Raw genomic sequence first — 12901 nt, forward strand, 5'->3', positions numbered from 1 at the left:
CCATGATATTAATGGTTCTTCTACAGCATCACTTTAAATGTTTGCCTGACAGTTGCTGGCAGAGATTCAGCGCCATTTGCTGACCGACCCCCTGCTATTGAATAGCCTGTTCTTGCACTAAAAATGACCACGGGGCCAGACATTGTCCTCAATTAGGGTAACGCTGCCAAGGCTCTGGGCTTGGTTTCGAAGGCAACAGAGGCTTCTGGCTCCAGAACTCACTGACTTCATGACTTGATTAATTTAAATGAAACCAAATTCAATTCTATTCCGTTCTGATGGCTCCTATTTACTAAATGAACTCTATGTGCCAGGCACTTTGCTAAGCGTTTTATTTTCCTTACCTCATTTAGTGATCATAACAACCTGTGGGAGAGGTCCTCATTTTACAGATGAAGAAACTGAGGCTCAGAGAGGTTAGGAAACGTGCCCAAGGTCACGCAGCCCAGAGTGACAGAGCCAAGATTGTTGCCTGCACCCACCGTCTCTAAACCCATACCTGTGGGTATAACTCTGCTGTTCTCCCCAGCAGCCCAACTTCTGGAAAGAGCCCAGATGGGTCACACTGACCCCTCTTGGGGCTCTGCAGGCCTGGGGAATGGAGCACACCCCTACGGAAGGCCCATGCTCCTTAATGCAGGGTCCAGGCATGCTGCCCACCAGTGAGCGGGGCCTGCGTTTAAACCCGGGCTTCTCTGACTCCAGGGTCAGAGTTCTTTCCCATCTCTGCAGCATTTCCCATCCATAGTCACTTGTCCGTCTTTGTCATGATTTTTACCATGTTTCCTGTCACCTCTGTTTAACGTTTACGAGTCACATTTTCATTTACATCAACCCCCTCTTGGCTTAACTCATTTGGGAGGAAACATATCACCACCCAATGGCGAGCCGGCTTGACTGGCTGCAGAGAGAGACGAGCAGGAGCGTGAAGCGGTGAGGATGAAGCAGAAGTCTTAAGCTCTAGACGGACACTGTTGCTTGCCAAGACCTGACCTCTTTGTTGAAAGGAGCCTTTCCAAAGTATTAGGTGTTGAAGACATAGTGGCATCTCAGTGAGACTCTCCGCTTGACCCAGGCGAGAAGATGGGAAGAGAAAAAGGAATGAACGTCCTCCCCAGGTGATTCAGGGCTATTGAATGAGTTGCCGTGTCTCACAAGATCATCACATGGGCCGCTGGCTCTGCGCTCCTGACTCTGGGAAATACCACAGTAAGGTCCCTTGAACTGTGACTCCTGGTTCCAGGCAGCAATGGGGGGGGGGGGTCACAAAGCCTGGCCCCCGCCTCTCGCCCACCTCAGCCGGGGATGATGCTCAGAGAGGAAACACTCCGTGCCGCTGTCCACACACCGCGGGATCTTTAACCTCATATCACACTTGAGAAGTGATTTGCTTCCTTGGAGCCCAGCTAAGAAGTTTAGCACATATATTTTAAAAGGCGCCATGTGGTCACTCCGCTGCTTTGAAACTAGCAAAGAAGACGAGCCCTGGGAAGGGTAGCTCTGGCCACGCTTTTTAATTGCTATTTATCGTCCCCTAAAAATGTTTTCTTGCTTCACTTTCAAGTTGCCCCACCTGTGTATTAAAATAGGGAAGTCGGGCGGGCAGACGTGGCCTCTACGTCCAGATCTGGCGGCTCCAATTTTGTCCTATCCAAAGGCGTGTTAGGGGAGGATTGTGGGAGAGGTCGCCCTTTCTCATAATGCCTTTCGGTCTGGGGCCTTTGCACATCCCGGTCCCCCTGCCTGCAGCCCTGTCCTCTTCCCATCAGACTCCATTCGGGTCCTGGGGCTCTGAGATCAGGCCCAGACCAGCAAAGGCAGAACCTCAGGGGGCGGGGCCTAGGGGTAGGCTTGGCCTCAGAGCCCCCAGGGGATTCTAATTCACAGCCAGGGAGCAAACTCCGGTTCACCCTTCAGGTCTCAGCGTCCTGACTCCCCTCAGATGAGTTTGTACACTCTGCTGGCACCTGCAGCTCTTTGCTCCATGTTTGTCTCAGCTATAATGAACTTGGTCAGCGGCCCCTTCGTGTTAAAGCTCTGAGAGGGCCGGACTCTTTGTCATGGGGGTCTGGCACTGGGTGGGTTCTCATTAAGCTCTAAAATATTTTCGATGAATGAATGAGCGAAAAATGCCAAGAGAGGTCTCTAAAAGGGCACTGGGTCTTCCTTTTGCATCTGGAACATTTCCCCGAGCGGAAAGTGCTTTCCACATGGAACGGGCAACAGTGGAGTATATGCAAAAGTCTGGAACTTCCCAGCTGCCCCAGATTCTCTTGCGTTTGGGCCAGCTGAGGGGGAAGGAGGGGGGCGTGCCTGTTTGGGTAGGATGGCTCCTGGGTTGTCTAAGGCAGGGCTGGGCTGGGAGGGGCGTGGGCGTGTGCAGACAGTCACTGCCGCGCCCTGCCCTCTGCCTACAGGGCTCTGTGCACCGCCTCCTGGTGGGTTCATGAGCGCTTGACTGCCATCCCCACAGCCATCCAGGCGGGCGGCATCTTGACCCAGAACGGGTGGCTTCAGCCCCCATCTCAGTAGATGTGGTTTTTTTTCTTGTCCAAATGCAGAAATGAAGATCCAATAACAAGAGATGCCACCGTTTACCGAGGGCTCACTATGTGCCAGGCCCCGTGTTAGGTGCTGTTTCTACTGTTAGACCCCAGTAAGGGGGACCCCTACTCTGGCCTTGGCACTCTGGGGGGTCCTGATCTGGTCTTTCTCTGACAGTATCCCTCTCCACAGGGTGAGGAGTTCACAGGGCCAAGGGGTCGTGCCCACTCAGAGGGGCACTGTCTCCCGCCCCAACCTTGAACCAGAATCCTGGAATTCCTGCCCAAAGAGGCCGGAGCCTGCTCGCAGCGCCTGCCTCTGTCCTCCTAAAGAGGGGTCAGGGACGGGAGCCCAGGCCCAGAGGCTGGCCCTCATTCTGCTGCCCTATTCCAACTCAGGACACCAGAGAGTCCTAGAATCCTAGATGCTCACCCATCCTCCCAGACCAGCACTGTGCAATGGGACCTGCCGCCATTATGGAACCTTCTCTGTCCAGCGCAGCAGCCAGTAGCCACGTGTGCTACTGAAATGGGGCTGGTACAGCTGAGGAACTGAATATTTAATTGTACTTCATTTTAATTTAAAATTTAACTTAGCCACTTGTGGCTAGTGGCTGCATATTGGACAGCGCCGTTCCACAACATTACGAAGGTCTGTGTCAAGGCAGGGGGAGAGAACGGTATTTTACTTAACAATTTGATGTATTTAGACATAGGGTTGGTGGGGCTCCACTCTCGCCCTGGGTCCTGCAAGTTTGAGGCACTGTTAAATGCTTTGCACGCTTGTCGCCTAATCTGTATGACAGCCGTCTGAGTTATTTATTAGCCCCATGACTGCAGCTGAGAGAGAAAGTCACATGCCCGACATGGCAGAATTATCTGTGGAATCTGAGTTGGGATTTGAAAGCGTGTCTTCTGGCTCCGAGTTACAAACCACGATGTGCCTGGTCCTGGACCAGGTGTTCTCATAACCATGTTTTAATTTAACCCTCACCATAACCCTCAGACGCAGGTCAAAGCAATCTCGCTTATACCCACCACCCACCCAAAAGTTACGAATTGCACCCGTGTTTTACGAAGGAGGAGGCAGGCTGGGGAGTCTGAGGGGCCTGCTCGCATGCACGTAGAAGGCTGTGGACTTTCACACCCAGTGCTACCGAACTCCACTGCCAGTGTGTCCAGGGCTACTCTGATTACCGCTTCTTCGGGGGTTCCCTCGGGTTTAAGAATTCCAAAGCAAGCCTGGAAGATTTGGTTGAATTCTGGCTGGAAAGCGATGTCCTCCCCAAGCTGAGCATGTTGGCGGCTGAAAGCCACCGAGTCATGTTCGTTACCGCTGTGTGTGGAAAACTTCACAGTTTATCCCTCAACCAGTCTGACCAGTTTCTGGCTGGCGTTACAAGACGTCTCTGCAGATCGACTCCCTGAGAATCAGGCCCAGGACGTGCACAGGAGGCCTGCTCGTCTCATGCGACCAGCAAGGTACCAGGCAGGGCCTCCCACCAATCTGCTGCTGCGCAGCTGGCGGCATTTAGAGCCTCTGTTTGTAAGACACTGCCTGTGTGCCAGCGCAAGGTGGCTTTTTCATGCACTTTGTCTCATTTATTTCTTAGAACCATCCTGCAGAGCGCATGTTTTGGCCCTTGACAGTTGAAAGAAAAGCTTATTGAGTCATGCATTCACTCATTCACTGGGCATTTTATTCCTGGAGTCTGACTATGTGCCATGCACCGAACAAAATCTGGTCACTGTCGTCATAGGAAGACAGCATAAAAGAAGAAAGTAGCTCCATAAAGGAGATCATTACAGCTTGGGACAAATGCCTTGGAGACACTGCAGATTGAGTTGTTCCAGAAGGGGATGTTTGAGCCGAGACCTACAGGATGCGGACAGGACGGGCCAGCCCAGCCTCAGGGCCTTTGCACCTGCTTTGCCCTCTGCCTTCGATGCTCTTGCTTCTGAGCAGAAGAATCACAATGTGAAGGGCCCAGGCTCTGCTTCTCTCTGTGTGACCTTGGACAAGCTACTTTCCTTCTCTGGACCTCTGTTTCCTCTTCTGTAAATTGGGGAATTGAACGAAACAAATCTTAAAAGGCCCTTGCAGTTCAACCACTAAGATATAGTAAATTTTCCCACTTCCCAGCAAAAAGCTGCTATTCTTCAAATAGGTTTCTTTTGACTATAAAAGTTCATTTTGGAAATTTTGGAAAGCAGAGAAAAGTTTAAATGAGAAGTCAGCCATAACACTAATTCTTGCCCTCTCAACTGCCGGAAGGCAGGAACTCGGGGTCTTGTTCCTCATTCTCCTCTAGGGCCTAACCCGAACTCACCCCTAGTGGTAGTGGCAGTAATGTAATAATAATAGTAAAAAAAAAAAAAAATGATATTGTCAACAGCAGCTAACAATTATGTAGCACTTCCTGCTAACCAGGCCCTCGTGTAAATCATTTGCAAGGATTATTTTATTTGAGCTGCACAGTAACTTGGGGCCGCATATACTGTTTCTATGATGCATACACTATTTACACGCTGTGTATACGATGCCTCATTATCCAGATGAGGAAACCGAACTTCAGAGATGCTAAGTGACTTGCTCAAGGCCCCGTAGCTAGTATGCAGGGGAACAGGGAGTGATGGAGGTTTGATTAACGTGTAACCAATCGTGTTACATCCCTCTCCTGGGTTACTATGATGATAACAAGGTATCGAAAAGAGCCAAATCTGGTGGCAACTTGAGACCAAGGAATGTCCTTGGTAGATATTTTTCTCCTAAGCAATTTTTATTACGTTTGTTTTCGTTTCAGCAGTGATACATTTTCATATGAGAAAATACTAAAAATATTGATAAGCATAGAAAAAGAAATGAAAGTCCCCCTAATCCCACCACCCACTCAGTTGTTAATATTTGGTATATTTCTCCCAGGCTCTTTACAATATAATTTTTTTTTTCGCCTGGTTGAGCTCAAACTGCGTATGCAATTTACTCTGCTGCCGTTTCCACTCAGTGTTCTACCATGAGCATTTCCCCTGTTATTATGAACTCTTCATAAACATCCTTTTAATGACTGATGCGACCTTTTACAGGTGGATCATCCAGTATTTAAAAAGTGAGAACTTAGAAGTACATCATTTCACCTGTGAGGGAAGGGCAGCCCGGAGTAGAAAAGAGAGCCAGGGTTTTAGGGGCCCCAGTCCTACCACCCACCAGTGATGCCATCTTGGGAGAGTCACTTCGAATCACCAATCCTCATTTTTAGCTGAGGATCGGAATACCAATAACCTAATAGCCGCTCCCTGTGATTAATGTGAGGCCGGAACTCGATAAGATATGCTAAAGCAGTTTTTAGATGTACACGGTGAAGCGAATGTTGGCTCTGAATAACAGATTTTCATTTGGGGGAAAAACTCATTCTTTCAGGATGCAGAAGTGGGCTCCAATTTAATCAAACTGACATCTACAACAGCAAGAGCCCTGAAGGAAAAAGACAACCAAGTCTACTGCCAGCCAGAGTTGCTTTATGAAGGTAAAATGCACCCTCTCTCCCTGGGTCGAGGGAAGGGGCGGAACTTGGTGAGGACCCCTGAGGCCTCTTTGGATAATACCTGCTTCTGATGCAGAGGAGTTGTGCGTGGACGAGGGACAAAGAGGAACACTCTCGGGATGCCCCAATGAAAAGCATCCGGGACAATTCTCTCTCATATATCGTCAAACACCTCCCAGACAGGCACTTCCACCCTTTATTAGAACAACCAAAATGTGTCTAGACATTGCCAAAGTCCCGTGGGGGTGGCACCATTGCCCTGATTGGGAACCACTGCCCTAGAATATAAGCCCATGAGGCAGGGACCACGTTTCTCAGTCAGTGTATCACCAGCACGTGACAAAAGTCTGACTTAGAGGGGTCTGTGGCTCAGCACTGAAGTTGGAATGAACGAGCTCGCCCAAGGACAGTCAGCTAAAGAGTGGCAGGGCGTGGCTCTGAACTGGGAGCCTTGCTCCCTGTGTCGCTGCCCCGTGCCAGGGCAAGTGTCTGGAAGGCCACACTCCTGGGGACTTTTCTAGGATGACCTCAGATTTGCCCTTGAGAACTACTGTAAACAGTGTCCCATGGATCCTATAACAGGTTCTGTGTGGCACCCCAGCCTCTTGGGGTCTTCACAAGTGAAAGTGTGTGTATCGGTCCCAGTTCTTAAGGCATCAGCTTCCATCTCTGCTCACCAGCCGCAGCGTTATATGGGCTGACGCAGACTTAAAACATTATGGTCTTTTTGTTTTTGAGAAGAGAATTCTTGTTTATTGCAGCAATCTTGGGCAATACTGAAAAGGATGACAATGGACAAATCCCTCACCATCGCTCCACCCGTGACAAGCCTTAGGAAATATCCTTCCAGTCTTCTTATCATCTAGGCATTGCTTGGCACACACCAGGCCCTCTTCTGGGGCTGCTCAGACATCCTCTCTTTCATCCCGACAGTCTCATCCTGTTATCATTGACACTAGATGAGTTCATGCACATAAGAGGCCTTGCTTAGGTCCCGACTGGTACTGAGAGTCCAGCAAAGGTAGCTGTTATCAGAACAACTCGAAGAGGCGGGTGTTGGCACATATCATTCTTGTTTTAGAGCTGCGGATGGCAAAGCTGAGAATAATTCAGTAACTTGCCCAAAGATGGACAGCAGAGCCAGGATCTGCACCCAGGTTTCTTTAACTCGAAAACCCTTAACCTCTGCGTTTATAGTTTTACGAAAAGTGTACGATACCATCTAGAATGTTCTGAAACATCTGCTTCCCTTTACTAAATGTAGCCTGAGAATTTTCCCACATCCTGGAGATTCTTCAAGAGCATGGTTTTGATAGCTGCACAGAGCTCACAGGGATGAATCATACTTTACTTAACCAAGTGCCTATAGCTGGTCATTTGCAGGATGGAGGTAAGGGTGGGGGGGGGGTGTTGAGGGGCCCAGAAGCATCATGGGAAGTCTCAGGTCTACTCTGGGGCCAACTGTGGGCATCTTTTTCTGATTTAAGTATGTGGGTGGTCCCTCCTCTTCACTTTCATCTTGACCTGTCTCTTGGAAATTTCACGATTACTCACCTGTGGGATTGGCCGTCTTCCCATCTCAGTGGTGCATTCCCTGAACTCCCCACTGAGCCTGATACCCATTTATGCCTTGGGTCCTTTTCAGGAGGCCTCCACGTGGCAAATATTTGCATCCCTCCTCCTCTTTTCTTGGACATTGTGTTTTCCCCAGCAGTTGGCTCCAACGGCCTGGAATATTTCATAAGAGGGAGACTTTTCAATATTCAGACTTAGAAATTTAGTTTGACACAACCGGCCTATGTAAATATAGATGCATTTACATGGGCAAAATTTTAAGGTTTTTTTGGATTATAAAAGTAAAAGGTAAAATGAAAATTTCACATAATGAGAAACTTAGAATGTACAATATAAAATATAAACTCTAAGGAAGTTATAATATATGCTTCTCAACTTTTTCTCCAAACTTGTAACAGAGTGGAATAATTCTATAACCAGCCTTTTACACTTAATCGTATGATATGGACATTTACCCATGTTTTTAAAATTCTTTGTAAATATTATTTTTACATAATGTCATTATATGAGTTTACCAGGGGTTTTTTTAACTCTCCCCCATTGATACTCCTTTCCAAAGCTTCAGAAGTTTCTGTTCACACCCACACACACGTGTGTACACACGAGTACTTTATTTTAAAGAGCTTTAAAAAAGTTGCAGTCCCCTCTGATTTTAATCATGCAATTCTCTTTGATTTCTATCTGGGGTAATTAAAGATATTTACATACTTAAAAACCTAGCTCTATCTTACCTTGTTCCTGAACCTTCTAACAGAGCTGGGGTAATTATCAGAGGGTCCCTCATCCTGCCCTGTGACCACCTTTGATCCAGTCTGGGGCCTTGATCAAGTTCAGGGGTCCTGGCTGGGAGCTGTTTTAATGGAAAGACGCCTGCTTGGCCCGGAAGGCGGATGCCTCCAGTCCTTGTGGTAGGGCTTCATCAGCTGGGTCTTCTCTCTAGGCTTAGAGCTGCCTCGGATCAATTATGCTCACAACGGGAAGCGATACCGATACGTCTTTGCCGCTGAAGTTCAATGGAGCCCCATCCCAACCAAGGTACTCATCCCCGTGCGATTGCAACCTACAACGATGGTGTCCGCCTGTGAAGCTGAATTCTCAATCTGAGTGACCTTGATCAGAAAAGGCAGGTCCCTGGGGACGGGAGGTAGGTCAGGCTATGAGGTCAGTTTGGGACAAAATGCATTTGAGGCATTAATGGACCATCCAAGAGAGGGAGCCGTACCTAATGGGCTGACGCTCAGGAAAGGGGTCATGGCTCAAGTTTATTCACTGATTTCTTTATTCAATTCATGTTTATCAAGCGTCAAAGCTGTGCGACAATGTGGTGGACACCGAGGATAAAAGGGAACAGGCCGACCCAATGCCTGCCGTCAAGGATCTCACCCTCTCAAGCAGAGAGGGTCGAGCTGAAACTTGGAAGGCTTATTTTCTTTGTTAAAATACTATTTGTTGAACATTTGCTGTATCCCAGGGACAATGCTAAGTGCTGTGCAGTCACTTGTCCTTGATGTCCTCATTTGGCAATAATAAAATGGAAAATCGTTTTTAAAAAATGCAAACAGTGCAGAAATGCACAACACGAAAAATGAAGCTTCCCACACACACATACGCACACACCCCAGGTCACTCCCCGCTAATCCCTCACCCTACAGGGAAACGGGCCTGCTAGAGGTAAAGAGAAGTCCAAGGACTTGCACTTTTGAAATAACAAAAGAATCATATTATACTTTAAAGGTTTGCATTGAATACATTAGTTTGTTTAACACATAAAAATTGCAATGAAATGCCAACAACTAGATACATTCAGGATCTTTATTTTTCAAAGAATTCAGTGTGTAATGTCAGCTCTGTGGAGGAGGGAGGACCTTTGTTTCAGCTGGAGGAGGAAAGCTGACTACTTTCGTTTCTGACCAGGGCCAGATGTCACTTGGGGTCTTCGTTGAAGGGGCTTAACCTCCTCTCTCAGTGGGCCTAGTGCCTTCCTGTTCGCAGGGAACAAGCATGCTCTCCAACAGGTCACTCTGTGTTTCTCCTCTTTGGATGAACAGATCCTAAAATATGACATTCTCACGAAGTCGTCCTTAAAATGGGAAGAGGAGCATTGCTGGCCGGCGGAACCACTGTTTGTGCCCACACCGGGTGCCGAGGACGAGGATGATGGTAAGACTCTGGGAAGGACCACCCGCTGGCTGCACTCTGCTCGTGATCATTCCGCAAACAGAGACATCCTTTGGGGGCGGTGACCCCGCCCCATCACACAGCTGATGAAGTCACAATTTGAAGCCCAGGTCTGTCTGTGTCCAACATGGAGGGATTAGGGAGTCCCAGGACCACCCTTACTTCTGACACCAGCTGCACATTCAGGGGTCCCCAAACCCACCCTTGGTATCAATAGAAACACTCACAGAACACACTGAAACTCTTATACTCGTGGTTACAGTTTATCACAGCAAAAGGATGCTGGTTGAAAGAGAAGAGGAGCCTGGGACAGAATCCAGCACATTGCACGTGTGCAGCTTCCGAGTGTCCTCTCCCAGGGGAGTCACGGCCCATGCTGACGTCTCCCAACGATACCCAGGGAGGATGCCCACCCAAGCGCTGGTGTCAGAGCTTATCAGGGGCTTGGTCACGCAGACATGGTTGACCTCCCATGTGGTTGACCTTTAGCCTCCAGCCCCTCTGGAGGTCAAGCCCAGAGTCTCCACCTAACTCACTTTGTGAGGATAGATTATCTGGCTGCCCCCAGGTAAACGAAGACACTGTCATCAGCAGGACAGTCAGGGCTGAGAGGTCACCTCCCAGGGGCAAAGGTCAGCCGTCCCTTTGGGGGACATTAAATTGTTTGTGACACAAAAGCCTACTTCCTTTCCACTGAGCACACCACCCTCTCCTGGAGTGTCGGAGGGTCGTGTGAATCTTGGTTTTAAAATTCATTGCCATGGCCGGATCAGACCCCTCACTATCTCTAAGCAGGTAACTTTTTCGTGGAGCACACAAAAATGCATATGTCGCCCACCTCTCTTTTCGAGGTTTCCCAATGACCAAGTGTTCCTTTCCCTCATTGATTCTGCCTTTGCCCCAGCAACGCCCTGCCCACACCCCTGGGGATGCTAAGGAGGGTAACCTGAACTGTGGGTGGGGCTGCCCACACCTGCTGGGGAGGGCAGGCTCTGCTACTGAGCCTGCCAGCTGCTTCCCTCAGGTGAGAAGGGAGCGGTCCACCTGGGCCATGTCTTCCCGCTGATTACGCGTGGCACGGCACGCTGGGTGGGGGACCCCACGTCATTGTCCTCTCCGAGATGGGGGATTGTCGGTACCCACTCCTGCTGAGGCTGGCCTCCCACTGGGCTGCATGGATGGGTCCCATCCATTCTCTCCATGGGTAGGGAATAGCACTGTCTTCATTTCACCAAAGGAGAGACACAGAGAGTGGAGTAACTTACCCAGGGTGGCACACCCAGTGCCTACAGAGGTAGGATTTGAATCCAAGCTGATCTGACTTCAACTCTGCTCAGCTGCTCTGAGACCCTGGTGGGCTTGGGAGGAACCACAAGCATTTGCTAGAAGTTTGGGTGCATTGTTTTGTTTAATCCTCTATCTCTTGAGAGTGAGTGCTTAGAATATTTCCATTTTACAGAGGGAAAAGCTGAGGCTGCTGGCATGCTGCACGTGCATGAGGTGAACTGGGCTCATTCAAATGCCATTTGAGAGCAACTAGTCTGAGTTTAGCCAAGTGACGTATATTAGCCTAAATGCAGAATCAAAACTGATTCTCTATGATCAGAGTTTCTAAACTGCAGGAAAATAGCCGTTCTTCAATGCATGCAATAATTTACAAAGTGCTCTCACAATTCCCTGTGCAAGAGATCCTCTCAGCAACCCTGTGAGGGTTGAGAGGGTTATCCCCACTCTACAGATGAAGAGACTGATGTTCAGAGAGCTATAGGGACTTGTCCAGCCAGTGCTGGAACCAGGTCTTCTGATTCCCAGCCCTCTGATTTCCCTGGCCTTTCCATTCTGCTCACACAGAATATCAAATTCACTGCCCTTCTGTTTTGATTAGATACTTCAGTTCAAAGAGGACAGCAAGATATAGCTGAGAAACATCCCTCCAGCTGGAGGAGGTTCAAGGCTGTGCTTTGACGAAGTGTCTCTTTTTGTTCCCCAAAGGAATTATCTTATCAGCGATTGTCTCTACTGATCCACAGAAGCCACCTTTTCTGCTTATTCTGGATGCCAAAAGCTTTACAGAATTGGCTCGGGCATCCATTGATGTTGATATGCACCTGGACCTCCATGGGTTATTCATCCCAGATGCAGACTGGGATGCGAGGAAGCAGACCCCTTCCCAGGAAGCATGGGACAGGGCTTCTGACTGCCACGGGGCCCCGCAGACCTGAGACTCAGCCCGGGAGGAACAGCTCCCCTGGCAGCCTCCCAGCACTCCAGGCCTTATTCCTCTCTGGGTGGAGGGCAGGTCCTTCGTTTCATTTTGAACTTTATTCTTTCCCCGGTTGCTTTGAGACAACGGTATGGAGACAGAGCTTGTCAGTATCTTCTCTTTCATCTTATTTTGGCCATAAAAACCTTGTTTGAAAGCCGATCAAATATCTGTTGATTAGCTCCAGCACTTCTAAGAATGCCCCTTTCTTTTATCATAAAGACCGTGACCATGAATCGGAAATTGTATCATCACGTGATCATCGTTCTTAGAATGAGCGGCCACTGACATATGACAGAAGAGACAGAGAAATCGTTATCATTGCTCCTTCCTGCCTCCTCTCTCTTCCTTCCCCCTCTCCCTTCTTCCCAGTGGACTAGATTGTCATCTGGGAGTTCTAGCTTTCTCAATCATGCCCTGTTCGTAAATTATGTGGCCGAGAAGGCGTGTTGCTCTGTGGTCATTCTATGCAAGGCATGGCATAGTATAAAATAATAAACACTTTAGAGTCTGTTCAGACCTCATTTTATTTTTACATGGCTTCTTTCCTCTGAAGTTCTTCTGAGGCAATAAAATGAAGTGGTGGTGCTGGACGGTTGATAGCCAGCTAGATGCCCCATTGTACAATCAATGGGACAAGAGATTGGTGTGGGAATCCCCCTTTACAGGAGGAGGTTAAGGGACTGGACACTGACCCCACTGGCCGTGGCCAAGGGGCTAGAATCCAGGACTGAGTCCTAGGCCAGGGCTGGCATGAGGGGTTCTTGCCTGATGCTGAGAACCAGGGCAGTGAGCCACGC

At 48.8% G+C, this 12901-nt stretch overlaps 1 protein-coding gene across 2 annotated transcripts in view; it reads left to right on the plus strand.

Annotated features, from left to right (window-relative positions):
• Positions 1–12625, plus strand: part of BCO1 (beta-carotene oxygenase 1) — a 36308-nt gene extending 23683 nt beyond the window's left edge. Inside the window, exons 8-11 of one of the 2 annotated variants that reach the window (XM_008525821.2) lie at positions 5962–6067; positions 8601–8695; positions 9709–9820; positions 11831–12625. In XM_008525821.2, coding sequence (XP_008524043.2) covers positions 5962–6067; positions 8601–8695; positions 9709–9820; positions 11831–12060 — 543 coding nt within the window. In that variant the 3' untranslated portion in view covers positions 12061–12625. Of the gene's footprint in view, positions 1–5961; positions 6068–8600; positions 8696–8961; positions 9214–9708; positions 9821–11830 lie in introns of those variants that run through there. The other variant, XM_070612369.1, reaches the window with a different exon arrangement.
• Positions 12626–12901: the final 276 nt, after the last annotated feature.

This window comes from Equus przewalskii, chromosome 3, assembly GCF_037783145.1.
Source record: "Equus przewalskii isolate Varuska chromosome 3, EquPr2, whole genome shotgun sequence".
Taxonomy (NCBI): domain Eukaryota; kingdom Metazoa; phylum Chordata; class Mammalia; order Perissodactyla; family Equidae; genus Equus; species Equus przewalskii.